The 23,972-nt window shown below is 44.5% G+C and overlaps 1 protein-coding gene across 1 annotated transcript in view; it reads right to left on the reverse strand.

Moving 5' to 3' along the window:
- Positions 1–23,972, reverse strand: part of Arfgef2 (ADP ribosylation factor guanine nucleotide exchange factor 2) — a gene marked incomplete at its 5' end in the record, with an annotated part of 87,856 nt that overhangs the window by 35,208 nt on the left and 28,676 nt on the right. The window contains 15 exon segments of the mRNA XM_008835575.3: positions 129–298; positions 400–440; positions 2,858–2,957; positions 4,387–4,534; positions 6,037–6,195; positions 7,631–7,759; positions 9,129–9,280; positions 9,908–10,079; positions 10,183–10,267; positions 15,059–15,264; positions 15,739–15,850; positions 18,376–18,559; positions 20,330–20,438; positions 22,473–22,612; positions 23,449–23,548. Of these exon segments, the coding sequence (XP_008833797.2) occupies positions 129–298; positions 400–440; positions 2,858–2,957; positions 4,387–4,534; positions 6,037–6,195; positions 7,631–7,759; positions 9,129–9,280; positions 9,908–10,079; positions 10,183–10,267; positions 15,059–15,264; positions 15,739–15,850; positions 18,376–18,559; positions 20,330–20,438; positions 22,473–22,612; positions 23,449–23,548 (2,007 nt within the window).

The following is a 23,972-nucleotide window of genomic DNA, read 5'->3' on the forward strand; positions in this document are numbered from 1 at the left end:
ACTGCATGACATGGGTGCACTCACATACATGCAGGCAATACACTCATACACATAAAATGAAAATAAATAAAATATTTTTAAAAAAGGTATGTAGGATAATGAAGTGGTCTTTAGATGCTAGCAGTTACCTTATTGAAATGATCTCCAATGACATGCCATATTCGGGACCACTGCAGCCGGATCCGATTCATGTTATAGTACGATATCTCCACAATCTTCTGTAGACTGAACATTCGAGGATGGTGTGGGGAAGCCAGTTCGTCCATGGACACAGCACACAGCCAGCGGACAAAGTCAACTACAGGCCAGAGCCAACAATACATGGGAAGCCCAGTTAGTAACAGTCATACAGCAAAATGGGAAGTTGATGTGATTGTCACAGGAACATCAGATACATACCTATTGCATTGCCATCCAGTCTAGTAGAGCCAGTAAAAATTCTAGGGAGACAATTACAGACCCAAAAAGTAAAGGTTACATTTGGAATTGAAATTTCACAAGTGCTCAGAAAAAGCAGAGAGGAAACATTTTCAGAATGATGCCTCCATCTGCACAAATCATGAAGCATCATAAGGACAGAACTGGTTGGGGGAAGAGTTGACAGCAGAAGGCCTTAGGGTTAGAAGAGGTGTCACACATAGGGTGAAGGGGAATCATGGCATGACATCAGTGGGAAGAGCAGACTTAGAACTTGCAAAAAATTGCTCCTCCTGATAAAAAAAGATCAAAATTAATTTCTTCAGAACGGAACTCTTTTTGTGTTTTAAATCTTTATTATTACTGTGTATGCGTGTGCATGTGTGCTATGGCACGTGTATAGAGGTCAGAGGACAACTTTGTAGAGCTGGTTCTCTCCTTTCATCTTTATGAAGAGTCTAGGGATCAAATTCAGGTTGTCAGGCTTTCATAGCAAGTGCCTTGACCCACTGAGCCGTCTCATTGGTCCTAAACATTTTTGAGATAGGGCCTCATAATATTATACCTCAGGCTGTGTTGGCATTGAATTTACAATTCTGTGCCTTCTGCATGCTAGAATTACAGGTATGTGCCACCACACCCAACTAAGATGTCCTTCCTTCCTTTTTTTCTTTGAGATGGGGTCTCCCCATAGCTAGAGCTGGCCTGGAACTTACCATGTAGCCCAGGCTGGCCTGATCTCCCAGAGAGTCACCTGTTTCTTCCTTCTGAGTACTGGGATTAAAGGTGCACTCCATGTCCAGCTTTCTTCTCTTTTTTTATGTGCTCAAGTGTCTTGCCTGCATGTATATATGTGCACCATGTATGTGCAGTGCCCACAGAGGCCCCCTCCCCTGGAACTGGAGTTATAGATGCTGTGAACAGGTATGTGGGTATTGGAAACCAAACCCAGGTCCTCTGCAAGAACAGTACATGCTTTTAACCATTGAGCCATCTCTCTAGCCTGTCTTGTCTTGGTATCGAAGATCAAACAGGGCCTCACACGTGCTTATATGAGCACTCTATCCCAGCACTGAGTATTTTTTACTGTGTGTGTATGTGTATATTGTGTATGTCATGTGTGGTTGGTGCCCACAGTGGCCAGAAGTGGGTATCAGAATCCCTGGAGCTAGAGTTACAGGCTTTGTGACCTGCCCAGTGTGGATGTTGGAAACTGAATTTAGGCCCTTTGCAAGAGCATCAAGAGTTCTTAACTGCTGAGCCATCTCGCCAATCCCTAAGATTTTTCTTTTTAAGACAAGGATAGTGACAAACACATATAATTCCAGCACTGGGGAAGCTGAGGCAGGAGGGTGACACCGCATTCCGGCCTGCTTATGCTATACAGAGTGAGGCCCTGTTGCAAAAAAACAAACAAACAAAAACAAAAATAATTTCCATTAAGGAAACAAGGTAATTTAAACATTAACAAGAACAAAAACTCTTAATTTTTAAGATGATGTCATAATACTAATTTTTTTGTTCGTTCAAGACAGGGTCTCTCTGTAGCCACAGCTGTCCTGGAACTCACTCTGTAAATCAGGTTGGCCTCAATGTCACAGAGATCCACCTGCCTCTGCATTCCAAGTACTAGGAATGCCTGGCTACACTGCTAAAATTAAAACTTTTAAAAAAGTCAAAATTTGGAGCTGGAGAGATTGCTCAGTGGTTAAGAACACTGGCTATTCTTGTATAAGACCCAGGTTCGAATCCCAGCATCCACATGGCAGCTAACAACTGTCCGTAACTCTAGTCCCAGGGGATCCAACAGCCTCTTCTGTCTGTCCTCCAAGGGCACTGCACGACACGGGTACACTTACCTACATGCAGGCAATACACACATATATGTAAAAATAATAAAGTATTAAAAAAAAAAAGTCAAAATTCAGGCCAGGCACATGCCTTTAATCCCAGCACTAGGGAGACAGAGGTAGGTGGATCTCTGTGAGTTTGAGGCCAGTTTGATCTACATAGTGAGTTCCGGGTGAGCTGAGGCTAGAGGAGATCCTTCTCAAAAAGACACACACACACACACACACACACACACACACACACACACACAAAGTCCAAATTTAAACAAATGACAAGGTATGACAAGGTTTTTTGTTTGTTTGTTTGTTTGTTTTCGGCCTTTTAAGTCTCCCTGTAGCCCTAGCTGGCCTTGAACTCACAGAGATCCACCTGCCTCTGCCTCCCAAGCACTGGGATTAAAGGCGTGCACTACCACGCCAGGCCTAAATAACAAGGTTATTAAGAAGCAAGTAGGTCACACATGCAATCTTTAATCTACTTTAAGATTAAACAATCTAGAGCTGACAACATAATAAACAGATTAGGAATCACTACACCCAGGAACTAACAGGTGACACCATACACTGGTGTCAGAGAACAAAATCATTACCTGTCTACCGCAACAACCACACTCTGTGAGCTGGTCTCACCAACAGATTCCTGGAAGCTGGCCATCTGTCTTTTATCCACACCACCGCTCACCAAATTCCCTAAAATACAATGCAAAAAATCCAGACTTCAAACACAGTCCAGTATTTTTAACAATGTATCCAGGATTGGCACAGTGGTGTACACTTATAATGCCAGCATTTGGGAAACAGAGGCATTTAAATCTAGAAGTTCAAGGTCAGCCTACACTACACAGTGAGTTTGAGGCTACTCTGGGCTACATGAAACTCTGTCTCAACACAAAACAACACTGCACAGCACAGCATAGCACAGAACCAGGAAAAGTATCCTCCACATCAAGCAAAGTTCCTTGTAGCAAATCTAAGAGAGATAAAAAAAGTTACACAGGTGAAACAAGAACAGAACTCCTGCTAATGACAGAGCAACAAACTTAGGTTTTGGCATTTAAAATATATCATTATAAGCGCTTTTGTTGGCAGCAACCATCTCCCAATCGCTACAGTCTTTAGGATTTTTTTTTAAAATATTGTTATTTTTTTTATTTTATGTGTATGAGTGTTATGCCTGCATGTAGGTAAGTGCACTCATGTCACGCAATGCCCTCGGAGGACAGAAGAGGCTGTCAGATCCCCTGGAACTGGAGTCTATCGGATCCCCTGGAACTGGAGTCACGGATAGTTGTTAGCTGCCATGTGGGTGCTGGGATTCGAACCTGGGTCTTCTGCAAGAACAGTCAGTGTTCTTAACCGCTGAGCCATCTCTCCAGCCCCAGTCTTTTAGGAAAACAAAATAGAACCCAGTGAGTAATGGAGAACACACAGTGGCTCATCTGCAGGTGGCTTGGTGGACTGTGCAGGGCTACGCTGCAGTACAGCTTTTTCCTGAGCACCCAAGAAGAGGCAGCTTCCCTGGCACCTCTGCTACTCCTCTGCCTGTGACTGCTCAAGTCACGTTTGTGCTTCAGTTTCCCCAGTTACACAACAGGGAGGGTAACAATCCCCATGCCACTGGGTCACTAGGAAGATCGAATGAGCTGAAGTACATAAACTGGGTGCTCAGAATGTGGCTAGGCACGTTTGCTTGCTCTACTGCTATTACTGCTACAACACTGACCACACAGCTCCTCAACTCACAGGAGAGATGGAAACGACTGTATTTAAGAACACTGTTTAATACAATCCCTGCCCACAAACATAGAGGAGATGCAGACAGTTGATAGGAAAAGCCTTTCCCGTGAAGAAACATGGACACACCCCCACATATAGGCAGTATAGTGAAGCCTCTAAAGCACATGGCCCCCAGCATGGCACTCATGGGAAAATGGACGCTTCACTCAACAGCTTAGTTACAGTGAAGCCAGTGGAAGCAGCATGTCCAGGTGTACTCACACTCAGTCAGCTGCATGAAAGGAAGAGAGGAATACAGGACAGTCCTGATGAGACAAGAAAGGTCTCATCACAGGTCACTTGGGAGTCTCTGTCACTCAGCAGGGCGGGTCTGGTATCTTACCAAGGCCAAGACCCATGAACTCTTCTCCAGCCAGTGTGTGGCCCTTCAGGCTCCCTTCTCGTTCCCGCCCAGAGCCAGACAGGTAACGGGTCTTCACCCCGGTTCCTATCAGCTGAGCAAGTTCCAGCTGGCTGATGCATTTCAAGATCTAAGAAGAAGGCAAAGGGATTGAGGCCTCACTTTACAGGCTGAAAAGGATGGTATAATCTTCAGTCAGTCACTGGGTTTTCTGGAACACACAGCCTTTCACCATAAAGCCAAAGGGCCTTTAGATGGCTTCCCTACAGACAAGTGGCAAGAGTCCTAGCTACACAACCCCAAGTGTGGGTTGTGAAAACATATTACCATACACTGTGCTTCCTAACTATTAAAAAATAAAGAACGGGGCTGGAGAGATGGCTCAATGGTTAAGAGAACTGACTGCTCTTGCAGAGGACCCGGGTTCGATTCCCAGCACCACATGGCAGCTATCAACCATCCTTAACACCAGTTCCAGGGGAATCTGAAGCCCTCTTCTGATCTCTGCAGCATTGCAAGACACAAGTGTGCTCTCATACATGCAGGCAATACACTCGTACACATAAAAATAAAAATAATAAAATATTTTTAGCCGGACATGGTGGCGCACGCCTTTAATTCCAGCACTCGGGAGGCGGAGGCAGGCGGATGTTTGTGAGTTCAAGGCCAGCCTGGTCTTCATAGTGAGTTCCAGGACAGCTGGGGCTACAGGGAGACCCTGTTACAAAAAGAGAAAAATAATAATAATAATAAAATATTTTTAAAAAGTGAAGAACAAGCCAAAGGAAAATTGGTATAATGGCATTATTCCATATACACACAATACATATGTGTATGTAAGTATTTGCAAATCTAGTAAGTAGTCAATAAAGAGAAAGAGGTAGAGCAGGAGATTCCTTTAATTTAAAATTTTTATTTATTTATATTTTGTGTGTTGTGTTTTGCCTCATGCATGTAAATGCACCCATGTGTGCAATGCTTGTGGAGGCCAGAAGAAGGCAATGGATCACAGATGGTTATTAGCTGCCATGTGGGTCCTGGGAACAGACCAGGGTCCTCTGCAAGGGCAGTTAATGCTCTTAACCAGTAAGCCATCTCTCCAGCCCTGGGAGCAGGAAATTCTATACTATGACATTCAAATCCATGCAGTCTGACCTTGTCTCCTATTCCCCAACTTCTCTTGTCTATGCTTTTCATTAGAGAAGCTCAGGCATGCATACACGATCTCACTGGTCTCAATGCTCTCCTTTAACTTACCGTAGCTGGTTCTCCCCAGGATCTTTCTACTTCTGTTCTTTATGTCATAGCTTTATGAAAGCTATGACTCCCAGATCCTTCCTTCAGCTGAAATCACATGCCATCCCTCACCCAGAGAACTTCCTGGACTCTCTTGATCCTGCTCCCCAATAGCACCCCAAGCCAAGCTGGTGTCTCCTTAGCACTCCTCACTATTTGGCATTACGCCATGTATTTGTTGATTTGTCTTCTGCAGTTAAGTGCCAAGAGGGTGTTTGTCTACATGGCCAAGTTTCCAATTCACAGGGTAAAGGAAGGCTTAACTTCACGAAAATAGATAGAGCCAACTAACGCAGAATAAGAGGTCAGTCATCTGGAGAAAAGGCAGACACACACCTCATGCCAGGAGTTTCCAAGGTAGTTGCCATCAGTGTGAGCCACAGTAATAAGTGTCTTTATGGTGTCGATGTTTTTCTGCTTCATTTCTGTGATGCTGGAGCTGGCAGTCAGCAGGGAGAAGCGAGCAAGGGCCTGAACATAGGCATCTCTTTCCAGCTGAAACAGAAACCCAAGAACACTGTGACTCCATCACAGCATGGCTACTCCATGTGGTGGGCTGGTACACCGGGCTTCTCTTCTGTTCCCACATGAACGTACACAGCAGGTTTTTGGCACACTAGCACCTCAGCCGTGTCATTCTGGTGTGCTCCCACCAGTGGAGCACCTAAGGCTCTCTGTGCACAATACATGTTTGAGAATTAGTTCTCTCTTTCCAGTGACCTAATCACACATCTGTCCTGTGTATTAATCTCTGTTGGATGCCAAGACTACCAAAGAAATCCTAATCTCTACAACAACGATCCTGTAAGGCGGATCAATTTTCTCAAGTGCATGAATGGGGACCTAAACAGTGTCTCCGGGTTTGCTGGGCCAACATTAGACTGGAGAAACACCAAAGTGGGTTCTGAAATGATGGCTTCTGTGATGGTTTGAATGAAAATGACCCCCATAGGCTCCAAGTATTTGGACATTTTGTCCCCAGATGGTGGTGCTGTTTGGGGAGGTTTTAGAAGGTGTGGCTATCCTGGAAGAAGCATGTCACTGGGGTGGGCTTACAGAGTTCTTAAGCCTTGCCAGATCTCTAGTCCCACTCTTGCTTCCTGTGCCTGTGTGATGATGTGAGAGCTTAGCTTCTGCTGCCCCTGCTCCAGCCACCTCTAGCCACCATGCCTCCCTGCCATGATGGACTGTAATTCCCCTGGAACTGTAAGCTCAAATAAACTCTTCTTCTATAAGTTGCTTGGGTCAGTGTTTCTATCACAGCAACAGAAAAGTGACTAATACAGCTTCCAATTTCAGAACCTGAGGTCTGGGTACAAAAGAAAATGCCTAGAAAGGTGGATGGGGACCCAAGACTGAGGCTTTCAAAAATAAATGGGTGGGTACAAGTTCTTCCTGATCTAGAGGCAAGGTACAGGATGGGTATCAACTTTCTGGCTGCACAACAGGTTGAAGATTATATTTACTTGTTGAATGTTTCAACATTCAAAAAAGGTTTATAGACATATTAATTTTGCATTCAACTATTTGCTTTTCCAGAGTAGGGTGGAAAATAGGGAAATCATAGTGAAAATGGGTTATGAAAAGAAGCAGTTACCAGGGGTGGAATGCTGGGGATAGAGCTGAGGGCTTTTGGCATGCCAATCACACCATACACCTCACCAGGGAACTGCACCCTCAGCTAGGACATTTTCAGCATTGGGGCAGATAAACAGAAAGGCTGCTTTGTCATAGCTAGTCAAGTGGCTGGTTTCAATCCAATATTTTCCCCTGCTATCAGCACAAAGCCATGGGTTTCTTCTCATTGGGAATGGATAAGAAGTTTGCTGAGACTTGGTTAACTGGAGACTTCTGGGAAGTTTCTAAGCTTTAATGAATCTAAAAAGAATACAGTACAGGGTATCTCTGGACCTTGCTCACTTATCCTCACCTGCATTCCAAAGATGCAGGCGATTCGGATTGCACACCGGATGCCTTCCAAACACAAGGAGGCCACTTCAGTGTCATCACAGTTCTGTAGACCAATGCTGTAGGCTGCCAGCAGCGGCGTCCACACGAGCTACCAAAGAAGGTGGATTTTAATAACATCCAGAATTTCAGCATTGTAAAAGAACTTAGGATATACACTGTTAATCAGAGGAATAGCCAAGACACCCCAAGACACCAAGATCAGTGCTATTTGGATTTCAATATATTGCACTCACAATATAGAACAGTGCTCATCAATTATGGCCAAAGCTATAAATATAACTAGTAAATGGGCAGCTGAAAAAAAGGGTAATCAATCATGGCTGGTGTACCACTACTACACCTACCTGTGCCTATGGCAGACATCACTAATCAAAGATCTCCTTCCCTGTTGAATATACATGAGGATTGAGAATAAGTTCTTTACATAGCCATTACCAACCACAATTTGGCATGCAGAATAAAACTCGTAAGTGGCTTAATGTTCTATAAACTTTATAAATTATAATTCAAATTATCAAGACTTTCCTTTTCAAATTTTCTTACGAATTTCCTGGAAATTAAAGGTCATACAAGACTAGAATTGATCACCTAACAGGATATGACATGTACTACAAAAACATCTTGGATAGGGTTGGAGATAGCTCAGTGGTTAAGAGCCCTGGCTCCTCTTGCAGAGGACCTGGGTTTGGTTCCCAATACCCATATAACAGCTAACAACCATCTGTAACTCCAGTTCCAGGGGGTCCTACGCCCTCTTCTGACCTCTGTGGGCACTGCATGCACATGGTGCACTTACATACATGCAGGCAAAATATTCATACAAACAAAATAAAAATAAATAAAAAAAATTTTTTTTTAATCTTAAGAGAAAAATGATGGGCTGGAAAGATGGTTCAGTGAGTAAAGGTGCTTGCTGCCAAGCCTGACAACTGGAATTGGATCCCCAGAACCCACATGATGGAGGCAGAGAACCACTCCTGCCAAGTTGTCTTCTGACTTTCATAGGTGTACCATGGTGCGTGCATGTGCATGCATGTGCACACACATACAAATAATGTAACTTAAAAAATGATATGCCATTGTATACATACATCTTTTCTACATTTTATTTGATTTTTAAATTTTTTGTATTTATGAGTACTTTGCTTACATGCATTTAAGTGTGTGAAATGCCCATGGAGGACAGAAGAGAGCACTGAATCCCCTGGAACTGGAGTTATGAATGACTATGTGGGTGCTGGGAACTGAACCTGGGTCCTCTAGAAGAGCAGCCAGTGAACTTAACCAAGATGGTTACACTAACCATGAATGGTGCTGGCAGTGCAAAAGGGACTCTCTATGGAAGTACTCTGGTCTTCCCCTCTTCAATCTCTCCTGCTGGAATTTTGCCAGCCACCTTCCAGCTAGCCAACTTCAGAATCAGGCTGAGCCACACGCTAATGTCTCAGGATACTCACTTTGAACATGGGTCGGACGTGGTCCAAATGTGTGGCACTTGTGAATGGGGCTTTGGCGTGGCTCACAGCCTCCATCAGCGCTTTGGCCGTTTTAGCCATTTGCTCCATCTCCAAATTGTACAGCAACCGCCGCTGCTTTTCACTAGCTACATCTACAAAGAGAGAAGAGTGGAAACAGAAGAGAGAAGAGTGGAAACAGTGGCTAGCAGGCTACCAGGCTTGCCGTATGCCAGGGGCTGCCTCAAAACGTTCATAGTTTAACTCACAAATCCCCCCAATCAGCTTGTGAGTCTGATCCAAACATTGCCATTTTTACAGATGTGAAAATAAGGTCCACATGAGGTGACACCAAGAGAAAGAGCGGCTCTAGAGCCCGTGCTCCACTGGACCTTGCTCTGTAGCCTTTCAGAGACTGACAGCACTGCAGGGTTCGGAGACCTCTAGCCAAGGCTGGAACTATCACCACGAGTGAAAGTCAAGTATTAAGGAACATTTTGGGGAGGATAATTAGTTCTTAGATTTTATATTTTTTAAATTCCTTCTTGTTCCTAATCACAAATCTAACAAGAGAATCATACTCTGAAAGAACCAACAAAATCCTAATAATTTAATCACATTCAAGCACCTCCTTAGCGCAGTAGGCAGCACATCAGTCTCATAATTTAATCCCATTCTTATTTGCGCATCTAGACATGCACGTTGACTTTGTCACCAGCCCACTGAATCACGCATTCAGATGAACTCAGAGGAGACCTGGCAGGAGACTACAGCAGCCTTACTCTGCTTAGTAGACTTTGCGGCAATCGTGTGCTCTTTTGTCTCTTTCATTGCAATTTTCTTGCCTTCTATCTCTTCGTAGATGCTGGAGAGGTACTCCTCAGGCAGATCTTTACTATCATTGATACCCCGGTTCATCTTAATGTATTGATCTTTTGTCATTTTATTTTTTACCTGAAATTTTCAAGAAAATTTAAAAAATTTAAAAACATCAAAACATCCCCCAAAATATAGCTACTTCTATGGCTACAATGTATGAACCACCAGGGCATTTTACCTGAGGACTGTGCAAGTCTGTCGTTAGCATGATGATGGAATACGCAAGGACGTACGCAGTGTCAGCACTCGCAAACAGGGTTTGCCTGGAAGAAAAGAAGCCAGGGATCAAGTGTGCTCACAGTGATGAGGTCCAGGAAAAAATGGTGCTACTGGGGAGAGGCCACCAAGAGCAGACCTGCTATTCCACAGGATGACAAGCCAAGCATGAAGTCTTCATGTTTCAACATCACTGAACAAGAACACAGTCCAGACCACAAAGAGAGCTATTTATACTTATGTATCAGATTCTGGGCTTCTTTGAATCAAGCAGCTTCAAGTAATTTTTATTTTTTATGGGTCTTTTTTGGGACAGGGTCTCCCTGTAGCCCCAGCTGGCTTAGAACTCACTATGTAGACCAGGCTGGCCTTGAACTCACAGAGATCTGCCTGCCTCTGCCTCCCGAGTGCTGGGATTAAAGGCATGCGCCACCACACCTGGCCGCTTCAAGTAATTTTTATTTATTTTTTTTTATTTTATGTGTATGCATGTATTGCCTGCATGTAGGTAAGTGCACCCGTGTCGTGCAATGCCCACAGAGTACAGAAGAGGCTGTCAGATCGCCTGGAACTGGAGTTATGGACAGTTGTTAGCTGCCATGTGGGTTCAAACCTGGGTCTTCTGCAAGAACAGTCACTGTTCCTAACCAATGATCTATCTTTTCAGCCCCCAAGTAATTTTTAAAAAGAGACCTGAGGAACATCCTGAGCCAAGACTAGGGGAGGCAAATGAGCATAAGGTGTCGGGAGATGCTCTCTTGGTACCAAGCATGCTCTGGACCATCCTGGGTGTACTTCCTTACCCTTTGAACACAAGGGGTCTCCTGGGTCTCCAGCTGAAAGCATCAACTTCAGACATGTACCATGTGGCCGCCAGTACTGACTAAAAATTCCTCTTTAGTTACTATTTACAATTTCTATTATTCACTGTGATATATAACAGTAGAAATACAAAGCAAAATATTTATATTGTTTTAAAGCATATGCTTGAAGTTTGACATTCTTGCTTTAGGTAATTAAAGAAAGACAAAAACATGTCTATGCCAAGCCATATTACATGTGAGTTGAAGCTAAAAAAAACTAGACTGTCCATACTGCACACCAGGAAAGGGAGAAATCCCAAGAAATACAAGAGAATTAACGAGGTTTGAATCTACCAGTAGGGAAAAAGAGCAAGGCCTCCAGGTATACCGGGCACACTTAAAGTTAGCAATATCCAATTACATCTTCACAGCAAACTGTAATGTCCATTAGATTAAAATGACCAGAGACGCTACATCTGCTGACCAGTCCATCCACTGGCCCCACAATGGCAGGATTAGGACCCATTAATAAGAAAAAGGGAATGACCTGAGTGAAAAATCCTTATCAAAGTTTTTCCACCGAACAATTTCCACAGCATGCTCACAGTATTCAGACAGTCAGAACCTCATGTGCAGTGGGAGGACCCCAGGACTTGTGTTAGACAAACCCATATGCCGAATCTCAGCTACTTTACTAGCTGCTTGATTTTGGACTAGATGCTCAATCTTCCAGAGCCTCAGTATTCCATCTGTAAAACAGGGATACTTCTTCCAGGCTTGCTCCTAATTAATGATGTATGCAAAATTCATGGCATGATGAATACACAGGAGGGTTTAATGACAGGTCCTTTAAAAAAAATCCTTTAAAAAACTTTTTAGGGGGTGGCTGGAGAGATACCTCAGTGTTTAAGAGCACTGGCTGCTCTTGCAGAGGAACCAGTTTGATTCCCAGCACCCACCACCCACATGGTGGCTAATAACCATCCATAACTCCAGTTCCAGGGGATCCAATGCCTTCCTCTGACCTCCACAGGTACTGGATGAAACGGGGGCACTTACATACATGCAAACAATACATACACACACACAAAAAAAAAAAAAAAAAAAAAAACAAAAAAAAAAAAAAAAAAAAAACCAAACAAACCCTTCTTAGGTTTGCACACAAAGCAACGAGTACCTCATGGCGCCCCATGCCCAGGTCACCATGTTTTGTTCTCACTTGTCTCCCGTCTCTTACTGTCCCCACATGGCCTGCCTCCCTCCAGCTGCTTCACTTCCTTCCCCTAGCTAGTTCAAACTTCCACTTCTATGGAGCTGGAGCGCGCGCGCACACACACACACACACATATATCATCACTCTCTCTTCTCACCTCAGTTATGGTTAAAAGTTCCTTTTCGCCAGGCATGGTGGCACACACTTTTGATCCCAGCACTTGGGAGGCAGAGGCAGGTGGATCTCTGAGTTCAAGGCCAGCCTGGTCTACATAGTGAGTTCCAGGACAACTGGGACTACAGGGAGACCCTGTCTCAAAAAAAGAGTTTCTTTTCTATTTCCATTCCCACAAGAACAGCAATCACCCATCAAAGAATAACCCAAGATTGGGGCTGGTGAAATAGCTCAGCAGATAAAGGTGCTTACCTTGCAAGTCTGGAGACCTAAGTTCAATTCCCAGAACCCAAATAAAAATGGAAGGAGAGAACCAATTCTACCACTGTCTTCTGACCTACACGTGTTGTGCCAAAATACCCTTCATACATATTACCCATGTCCACACATGCACAATAATAATAAGCAGAACATTTAAAAAATATTTTATTTATTATTTTTATTTTACGTATATGAGTGTTATGCCTACATGTAGGTAAGTGCACGCGTGTTGTGCAATGCCCAAGGAGGACAAGGGGCTGTTGGATCCCCTGGAACTGGAATTACAGACAGTTGTTAGCTGCCATGTGGGTGCTGGGATTCAAACATGAGTCTTCTGCAAGAAGTCAAGTATTCTAAACCGCTGACCATCTCTCCAGCCCAGAACAGTATTTTTCAAACCCAAGAGAAAACCATGTACTTGTTTTTCTTTTGTTTTGTTTTGAGATAGGGTCTCTGTATAGCCCCAACTGGTCTGGAACTTGATATGGTAGACCAGGCCGGCCTTGATCTTCTAAGAGATCTTCCTGCCTCTGCCTCTGCTGGGACTAAAGGTATGTGCCCACCATGCCCAACTTTAGTGAGGTTTTATTAAGTTACTTAGTCATTTCTATAACTCATTTATCAACATGTAATCAAAGAACAATGTTTTTGAGTTCCACACCATGCTAGATGTTATGCATTAGGGAACAGATACCATTCATTACTATTCTATAGCAGTTTCATTACTATTCTATAGCAGTTAAAAATATGGGCATGGAGGGCGGAGAGATGGCTCGGCAGTTAGGAACACTGGTTGATCTTGTAGAAGACCCAAGTTCAAATCCCAGCACCCACATGGCAGCTAAAAACTGTCTGAAACTCCAGTTCCAGGGAATAACACCCTCTCTGGCCTCCTCAGGCACTGCACAACACAGGTGCACTTACATACATGCAGGCATGGCAATATACCCTGCTGTTAGGGTTGTAGTTCTCCATGTCTGGATAGCCCTGAGGGGCTCGGCGCCAAATGGAAGGACTCCCCTTTTCAGCAGGGGGCCTCCTGCTCTTTTCCTGGCTCACCTGGAAAGTGCCACCAAGCACGGATGCCTGACCTTATCTGGAACATGACCTTTGGCATAGTTACCTGGAGTAAAAACTACCCCCAGGTTTTTTCTATATGATAATCAGGCATTGCCTGATAGTCTGGAAGATAGGAGCCCACTGCCACATGTAAATAAAGCATACTATGAGCACCTATGAACTGAGGCTTTGGCTACTGCCTCCACACTATAAATTCTCTAGTTCTCCCACTGAATAAACGGAGCTGTTTCACTGTCTGGAGCTGTATCACTGCTGTTTCACTGTGCCTGTGACCAGTCTCCCCGGGAGGGCTTTCTTCTGTCAGTGCTCACTGGCCGTCCTGACCCCGTTCGCCACTTCTGCTCTCCCTGCCCTCGTGGGCCGGTGGCCAACAACCCGCGAAGAGAGGGAGAGACCCCCGCACTCAGGTACTACACAACACAGGTGCACTTACATACATGCGGGCATGGCACTCATATGCATGAGAAAAAATTAAGAAGAAGATATGGGCATGGGCTGTAGAGATGGCTCAGCAGTTAAGAACACTTACAGCTATTGTAGAGGACCCAGGTTTGGTTCCCAGCTCCCACATGGCAGCTAACACTATCCTTAACTTCAGTTCCAAGGGATCCAGTGCCCTTTTCTGGCCTTCATAGGCACCATGTAGCACATACATACATGCAGACAAAACACTTGCACACATAAAATAAAATCTTTTTTTTATTTTTTTTTTCGGTCTTTTTGAGACAGGGTTTCCCTGTAGCCCCAGCTGGTCTGGAACATACTATGTAGACCAGGCTGGCCTTGAACTCAGAGAGATCCATCTGGCTCAGCCTCCCAAGTGCTGGGATTAAAGGCATGTGCTCAATAAATCTTAATAAAAAGCATGGGGTTTACTCTTAGCTGTGAGTCTCCCCTCACCCAGTGCTAGGGAGTGAACCCAGGGCCTTTGCATACTAAGCAAATGCTCTACCAATAAGCCACATCCTCATCCCTGTCTCTTGTTTCTTGCTACACACCTCAGTCTGGCCTGCAACTCTCAGTTCTCTTGCCTGCACCTCTTGAGGGTTGGCATGCTCAGGTACCTGTGAGATTTTGGGCAAGATACTTAACCTCTCTGGTCCTCGATCTCCTTCTCTGTAGAATGGGGGCACCAACAAGGTTGCTACAAGGTCTTATGTAAGATACTGCTTAGAAAAGATCCTAGCACATAGTAAATAGGAAATTCAATTTCCTGGCAGAACTGCAATGATTAAACCCAACCCCCAACCAGGTCAAGATCAATGTCAGCAAGAAACAGGCAGAAGGAGCTGAGGTCCAGTGCTCACCCTTGGTTACACTCTATGTATCTTGCAGCAAACTTCTCCATTAACCGGTCAATCTTCTGAGCTTCCCCAGGCAAGCGGAAGCCTTCCAGGAACATCCTCAGGGCTGAGACGAATTCTTTTTCACAGAAGTCCAGTTGGTCCACATAGGCATACATCACCTCCTTGTTGAACCTCGTGCTATCGCCCAGAAATTCACCGACTTGGGTCTGAAACATGCATACTCACTCACATCTAAAAATTGCCAAATATGAACTCATAGCAAAGGACACCAGCTGGGGGTAGATGACTGTGACTAGACCATAATGGCCCTAAGTGCCCACAGTGGCTGTCTGCTTTAAGTAAGGAATGACTGCCCCAGCTTCCAGACACAGGGCAGCCTGTCATGGAAGGAAGAAGAAACATGAGGCCTAAACATGGAAGGGCTATGGGCACACTCAGCCACAGAACAGTTTCTAGTGATCAAGGGCCACTTCTAGCTCTGAAACTCTCCTCCTCAATGTGCAACTACGGGTCAGAGGAGAGTCCCTATCAAGGAATGCTGCACAATGCCAGGGGGATGGCATGGCTGCTGGAGCCAGGGTATACAGAAGACTGTGCTCAGGGCCAGTCAATCTCGAGCTGCAAGCCAGTGAGCCTCAACATCAGCCCAGAGCCACATGCTGTGCTGACCCCTGCCTTACAGAATCCAAGCGCTCCTCCTGATGCAGGAACTGGGCAATGTCCTCTACAGCTGCTCCCAGCATGCCCTGCTCTTGAAGAAACTGGATTCCCCGCTTGGGCTTCTTGTTGAAGCTGTTTTAAAGGGAGACAGAACACAAGTAGCTTGCTTCAAAATCTGGAGCAGAGAGAAAGCTAGCATCTGAGGTAAACAGCTACAGAAACAGTGAACAAGACACCATATACAAGCTAGCAGTAAGTCAAAGGTTCTAGGAGCTTCTCCAAATTCCCCCATGAACTAACTTCTTTCTTTCTTTTTTTTTCTTTCTCACTTTCTTTCTCTTTCTTTCCTCCCTCCCTTTCTTTCCATTTATTTATGTATTTATTTATTTGTATGTGTGCCACAGTGTGTTATGTGGAGGTCAGGGGACAACTTAGTGGAGTTGGTTCCCACCTATCCTGTGGATTGTGGGACTCAACTCAGGTCCTCAGGCTTGATGGCAGACTGAAGCTGGCCTTGAACTCATGGAAACCTTCCCAAGCACAGAGTTTACAGGTGTAACTACACCTTGATAGCCTTTAATGTCCCATCTATCTAACAACAGCCAGCTGTTTCTCGTCTCCCTTTCTTTAACACTAACAGAACCCTAGGTGTTCAGCTAGGCACATAACCACCTAAAATACAGTATAGTAATACCAGTGGTCAAGCCAAGGGGATATGAGCAGCGTGGTATGGAAACTTCTGGAAGGAATGCTTGCTCACTCAGATAGGGGGTAAAATCATTTGCCTTTTCTCCTCCTACAGCATGTGTTTAATGGCTAATGCTGCTGCAGACAACCTAAATCGAGAAGCAAGGCAGAAGATGAAAACTACATGCTTAGGTGAAGTGGACATAACAGGAGGCTAGACCACTGAAGTCCTGAAGGCCCACCATAACAGCCTCCAGCTGTCTACTCTGGCATTCCCTACCCTTGAAAAATGTGTAGTTTATGTACTAGACATTTATTTTATGGTTTCAATGAATGGGTAAGTTCAACATTTTACTAGGCCCCACACTGAAGTGTGATACTTCTGCATAAACAAGGGCCATGATACACAGATGGACAGGGAGAGTGACAAACAGAATTTTGGCTAGGGTGGCTACAGGAGGCCTCTCTGAAGAAGAGATATGGTGCCCCTTGTGGGAGAGAGGAAAAGGAACAGGGAGCATTGAGGGAAGAGAGGAGAGCTGCTCCCATGACATCCAGGGGACAAAATGGGTCAAGAGACTGGGGTGGTGACAGATCAGGGAAGGAGGCCCATGCAGGGTCAGGTCACCCCAAAGAACAGGAAACTCACAATGACTTTGGGCAGGGGAGTAGGAAGGCTTATTTTGTATTTTCAAAGTCAGCTTTAGGCAGGCACTTCCTTACTGCCATGTCCACTGCTCTCTTTGTAGTACACTAACCAGTGTACTCCTTCCTTTCCTCCCTCCCTTCTTTTTGAGACAGTGTCTCACTATGTAGACCAGGCTAGTCTCAAACTCAGATATTCTCCTGCCTCTGCCTCCCAAGTGCTGGGATTAAAGGCGTGCACCACCACACCCTGCTGGTTACTTCAATTCTTAATGTAAGTGAGCTGATCATTCAAAAGCTAAACAGAATGTAAGACCAGACATGCTAAAGTATATATGAGACTAGGAAGAAACAAAGATCGACCAATTATTACAATGGTGATGTCATGGATACGCAGAGGATGTGCTTATGCATCAAAGACAGTGAAGCAAGTGCTGAAGTGAAGAATTGTCACGGCTACAAACCACAAATGATTCAGAAACACCTACACACAGATGAAACAAAAATGCTAAGGACTGACTTTTCCGTACAGTAAGGTGTTTTTTCATAATATACAGTGACTTCATCCAGGTAGCAATTTTGTTTTGTTTTGCTTTTTGAGTTTACTATGTAGCCTAGTCTGGCAAATCTCCTACCTCAGCCTCTCAAGTGTTGAGATTACAGGTTTATCTAAAGTGGTTTAATTTGGAGGGGAGGGGAGGGGAGGGGAGGGCTGGAGAGATGGCTCAGTGGTTAAGAACATTTACTGTTCTTCCAGAGGACTCAGGTTTGGTTCCCAGCACCCACATGACAGCTAACAACTGTCTAGAATTCCAGTTCCAGGGGATCTGACACCCTCTTTTGGCCTCCGCTGGCACCAGGCATGCAGGTAGTATACTTACATACATGCAAGTAAAACATTCATGCACATAAAATAAAAATAAAATCTTTTTTTAAAAAAAAGGCTGGGCTGAGCATTTAATCCCAGCACCTAGGAGACAGAGGCAGGTGGACTCTGAATTTGAGGCCAGCTTGGTCTACATAGCAAGTTTCAGGCCAGCTGGGGCTACAGGGAAGACACTGTCTCAAGAAAATAAAGAAAAATAAGATAAAGTGGTTTAATTTTTGTCATCAGAAAAGGAAATCAAGGCCTCCTGAGCCACAAAGGTTTATCCATTTAAAGTCATTCTCCTCCTCATGTACATGTGCCCACATTCCTTTGCTCTGCCTGCTGGCCAACATGGACCCATCATGGGTGCTTCCCCCTGTAGGAGTCAGTCTCTGACTCCCAAAGATGCAGCTTTTCCAGAGGCCCTGAGAGATGGAATTGACTGGCAACCACTCACAGCTCAATGCCGTTCTCAATGATTTCCTTCTGTTGCTTGATGACCTCAAACTGCTCTGGGCTATCCTGAATGGTTGTCTGGGTCCCCGAGGACACTGTGGACTCCATGGATGTCACGCTGCACCGTCTTGCCATGTCAAGGCCTTTTTCGGTCCCCATTTCCTGATCCATGAGCCTCTCCTGACCTGCAGTGACATAAAAAAAAAGGAAACCAACGAAGAAGATGGAATACAGACGTGGCCCAGGGGCTCTGGCTTCTCAACTCCCTTCCTCAGTATTACCTCAGCAGCTGATCTGCGCGCAAAGGCCCACAGGTGTAAAACCTCTCTATCATTGTCTTCAGTATCACTCAGAAACTTTTTTTTTATAGAACTTGATGAAATAATTCTAAGATTTACAAGTTTTAAAAAAGAGCAAAAAATAATAAGGCATTTAATAATGAACAGAAGGACTTGCCCGACCAGAAACCCAAACTTACACAACTCCTAATAACTTAATACAAGCAGGGACAGATGACTAGGGAACAGCAGTGCAAGCTGTACCCTAACCCAGCCTTCTGACAGGAAGGGGCTGGAGAGATAGTTCAGAGGATAGGAGCTCTGGCCACTTCTTGCAGAGGACCTGGGTTTAGTTCCCAGCACCCACATGATGGCTCATAACCACCTCTAACTCCAGTTCCAGGGGATTCAATGCCCTCTTCTGGCCTCCATGGGCATTGCACACACATGATGTACTTACCTACATATAGGCCAAACACTCGTATACATAAAATACAAAAAGAGAGAGAACAGGTGGAGCAGGAATTTCAGACTATTTCTACTACTAACTGTCAACTTGGCAAGAGCTAGGGTCATCTGGGAAATGGCCTCTGGGCATACCTATGAGGGAGTATCTTGATTACATTAACGGATGTGTGAAGACCCCTCTAAGTTGTGGGTAGAGTTCCCTGGGAGGGAATCCTGGACTGTACAATGTGGAGAGATGGAGCCGAGCAGCTACGTGCAGGCATCCAGCTCTGCTTCCTGACTGCAGATGTGATGTGACCAGCTGCTTTAAGCTCCTGCTGCCCTGACTTCCCAGTCATAATGGACTCAATTTGAATTGTGAGTTAAAATAAATGCTTTAAAACAGTTCAGTGGTAAAAACTCTTATTGCTCTTGCACAGGACCCAGATGCAGTTCTCTGTCCCTGTTTGGTGGCTTATAACCATTTGTAACTCCTGCTCTGGGATCTAGTGCCCTCTTCGGGTCTCCACAGGTACCCAAAAACATATGGCATATACAGAGAGACATATAAATTCAGAAACATAATAAAAATAAATCTTTTTTAAAAAATAAGACAAATGTTTTGCTGATCATATAGCTCAGTAGTAAATCACTTGACTAGCATGCATGAGGATCTAGTTCAATATTCAACACTTAAAAAAAACCAAAAAACCCATTCTCCTTTAAGTGGCTTTTGTCGGGCTATCTTTTTCTTTTACATATTTCATTTATTTTATTTTTTTTGGGGGGGGGTGTTTTCAAAACAGGGTCTTCCTATAGTCCCAGCTGGCCTGGAACTCCCTATGTAGACCAGGCTGGCCTCAAACTCACAGAGATCCACCTGCCTTTGCCTCCCAAGTGCTGGAATTAAAGGTGTGTGCCACCATACCCAGCTACATTTACTATTTTTATTTTATGTGTATGAGTGTATTTCACTGCATGTATGTAAGTGCACTTGTGTTGTGCAATCCCTGCAGAGGTCAGAAGAGGGTGTCAGAGCCCCTGGAACTGGAATTACAGATGGCTGTTAGATACCATGTGGGTGCTGGGAACTGAACCCAGGTCTTCTACAAGAGCAGTCAGTGCTCTTAACTGCTGAGCCATCTCTCCAGCCTCCAAAACAATAACTTCCTGACAGTGGCAAGCACTCTACCTGAATGGGTGAGTCCCTCACAGTGCTCGCTCACTCACCAAGGCTGGCCTGGTGATTAGGATTCACATACAGGTCCTTGCTCCATTCCACCATGCACTTGAGAATGGACACGAGACACTCCAGGCCTTTCTTCCTCAGACTAAGCTCCTAGAGACCAAACGTGACAAGGTACAAAGTCTTAACAGACACAGTAACAACAGGCACACCCAGAGCTCTTAGTTAGTCCTATGAGGCTATCAGATAATCACTGACATTCAGTACTATTATGGATGAAACCCAGGGAAATGTTGACAGCTGATATGTTAATGGCACATCAAAAACCCTGGACACCTCTATCAGTGTTCACTGTAAATATCTGAGAAGCAAAAGCATGAGATGTGTGATTTCCTAAAGTGAAAAGTGTTATCTGGATCTTTTAGAAATTTTTGAATGTGTGTATGCAAGTCTCTGTGTGTGTGTATATGGGTGGGGAGTGCATGCATACATATGCACAGATATGTGGTGGCCAGAGGAGAATCTTGATTGTCATCTTCAGAAACACTGCCCTCTTCCATTGAGACAGGGTCTTTCATCGGCCTAGAGTTCACTATTGGGCTAGACTAACTGGTCAGCAAGTCCCAGGGATCCACCTGCCTCCACCTCCCTAGCTAGCACTGGGATTACAATTGCGTGCTCACCTTTTTTACATGGGTTCTGGGGATACAAGTCAGGTCCTCATGTTTCTGAGGCAAGTACATTATCAATTGAGCTATCCCATCAGCCATGCTATTGTCAAAAGGAAGCTCGGGGCTGGAGGGATGTCTCAGTGGTTAAGAGTGCTTGCTGGGTAATCATGAGGACCTGAGTTCTGACCCCAACACCCACTAACAAGCTGGGTGACTGGTGCATATCTTTCACCGTAGCTCTGAAGGGGACTAAGCCAAGAAGATAGCTAGGGCTAGTGGGCTTCCTGCCTGCCAAAAAAATACCAGCCTCAGGTTCAGAAAGAGACCCTGCCTCAAAGGAATCGGCAGAGTGAAAGGCATCCGATACCCTCTTATTGATCCACATGTGTGCACAGGAACACACACATAAACACATACAAGTAAATAAAGTTATCAATTATTGTTTGTGGAATAAAACACTAGTAAGTAAACAGAACATAAGAAAACCCAGTATTTTAAATAACAAAGTCTTAAATTGTGATCCTGAAAAAAAAATACAAAAAAAATGATGAATCATGTAGCAGATGAGTGATTCTGGGTAGACTAACTTACATCCTAAATACCCATAAATGTATTTCATTTTAAGGAGTACCCTATAAGTAAATAAGAATACTGACTTTAATCAAATAGGGTTTTTAAATTTGTTTCTTGAGATAGGGTCTCTCTACATAGCCCAGGTTGGCCTGGAAATGGTGAAATTTCTGCCTCAGCTTACTATGTGCTGAGATTACAGGCCTGTACCACCAAGCCTGCCACATAAATAGAATTTCTTACATAAAAAATGAATTCAAGTTGTAGATGATCTTAAAAATAACCAACTATTTTAGATTTACAACAGCACTGCAGGCAGCACAAATCTGACTCTAATGACTACTCTGCCCTTCCTCTAGCAAAGGCCCAGGTACTAATTCTGCACATCATTCCAGGAGCTCATGGTACTTGAACAAAGCAGGTTCCTAACCCAGGCAGTCTATTCTGCTGAACTGGAGAGCCTGGACCCTGCCTTCCACACTGGTTGTTTGTTTTTTTAATTTATTTATTTTGGGGGTCTTTTTGAGACAGGGTCTCCCTGTAGCCCCAGATGGCCTGGAACTCACACAGATCTGCCTGCCTCTACCTCCTGAGTGCTGGGACTAAAGGTGTGAGCCACCACACCACCACATCCGGCTCCACACTGTCTTTGAAGTGCAGCTGGAAATGAACTGGCTCTTGGTGGCAGGGGAGTGTGTCTGCTTGGCCTCCTCAGGGGCCATTAAGAACTACAGCAGTCCCCATCACCCCTGTCTGACTCCTCCCTGAAGCACATCACCTGACACCTCACTTCTTGATTGTCATTTCATGATGGCAGATCTCATGTGCCTGTCTTTTCTTCAGACCCAGTGTCCACAGAACTAGTGACTAGCATGTGGTGGCACTCTATACATGTTTACTGAGACAAGAGAACTTAAATATAATCACACATCCTTGGTGTTTTTACCTGTAGAGGTGTCATCCCCAGCTCATGTCCACTTCTTCCCTGAGCGATTTTGGATAAATCATTTACTAGGCGCTCAAAAATGTTAGCAGCATTTAAGTCACAGTCGTAGTTGACATAAATATCCACAACACACTGGGCATCTTGGGAAATGACACATGGGTATTAGAAATTTGAATCAAAGATAAATAACAATTACATTTTCTTTCTTTCCTTTGCGTGTGTGTGTGTGTTTGTGTGTGTGTGTGTGTGTGTGAGAGAGAGAGAGAGAGAGAGAGAGAGAGAGAGAGAGAGAAAGATAGATGCTGGGGACTGAACCTAGAGCCTTCTATATGCTAGACAAGCAATCTATCTTGGAGCTATATCCTTAGTTCAGCTCTGTTTTCTTATTAAATATGATTTATTTGCCAAAAAATTTAATTCTGTGAATTCTTGCCACACTCCAGGCAGGAAATACAAGTCAAAAGTACAGGGGCAGGAGTGGCCCACTGTTCTGAGTCCCAGCTCTGCACTAGCTGACCCTGGGCAGTCCATTCTGCCTCTCAAAGGCTGTTTCCTCATCAGAAAAGGGGTCAAAAGGGCTGAGGGGGGTGTCACTCAATGATAGTATATGCCTGGAATGGCATAAGATCAATTTAAACTTACTTCAGACCCAGTCAAGGACAGTGGCACCACAACCTTGGACCCTGTGATTAACAGTGCTCAGCTTGCAAACAGGGTGACCAGACAAGGGGTCCTAGTCTGCCAGGATTAGATTTCTGAGATGTACAAAACTTGGTGTTATCAACAAAAGTCCCCAGCAAACCAGCCTGAGCTGGTCATCCTCTAGAAGAAGAGAGCTGAAGTGGGACTTTCAAAATCGTGTGAACAGACCTTTTAAGGGTAAGACTTTTGCAGCCATTCATTAAAATGTTATGGGAGGAAGTGAAGACTGATTAGGGACGACGGGGAAGCTTCAGAATCCCTCAGGTGAACATACCTGCACAGATCCTCGTCAGGGTTTGAATGACCATCCACCTGTGCTCAAAAGAACTTGTGGATGTTTCTAAAATGTTCAGGAAAATCTCTTTGAAAAAGACCTACACGACATGAAGACAGGGAGGACAGCAATGAGCAGTCTGGTCTATTAGGATTCAAACTGCCAAGGCCTCAGAGCCAGGCAGGTCCTATACTAAGGCAGGTCCTATACTAAGTGAGGCAGCCTAGGCAGATGGAAGAGGGGGTTGTTAGATTTGCTGGGGAGCATAGAAGCCTGGCCTAGTTGGGGAACAGCTAGCACGGTACTCCAGAGCTGCCAGGTGCTTATGCAGGATCCACATGTATGACATTTTAAGAAAAATCAGAAATTTGGATTTGTGTGTGTCATATGATTTCTCAATCTTACAACTGATTTAAATTATTTCAAATGATTTAAGCCCAGACAGTTTAGGGGCTAAGTCAAGCAATAGGCCAAGACTTCAAACCTTTGTTGAAAATGAAGGATTATGCAAACTGGGGGCAGAA

The sequence above is a fragment of the Nannospalax galili genome, unplaced genomic scaffold (genome assembly GCF_000622305.1).
Source record: "Nannospalax galili isolate Female #2095 unplaced genomic scaffold, S.galili_v1.0 scaffold2378, whole genome shotgun sequence".
NCBI classification, from domain to species: domain Eukaryota; kingdom Metazoa; phylum Chordata; class Mammalia; order Rodentia; family Spalacidae; genus Nannospalax; species Nannospalax galili.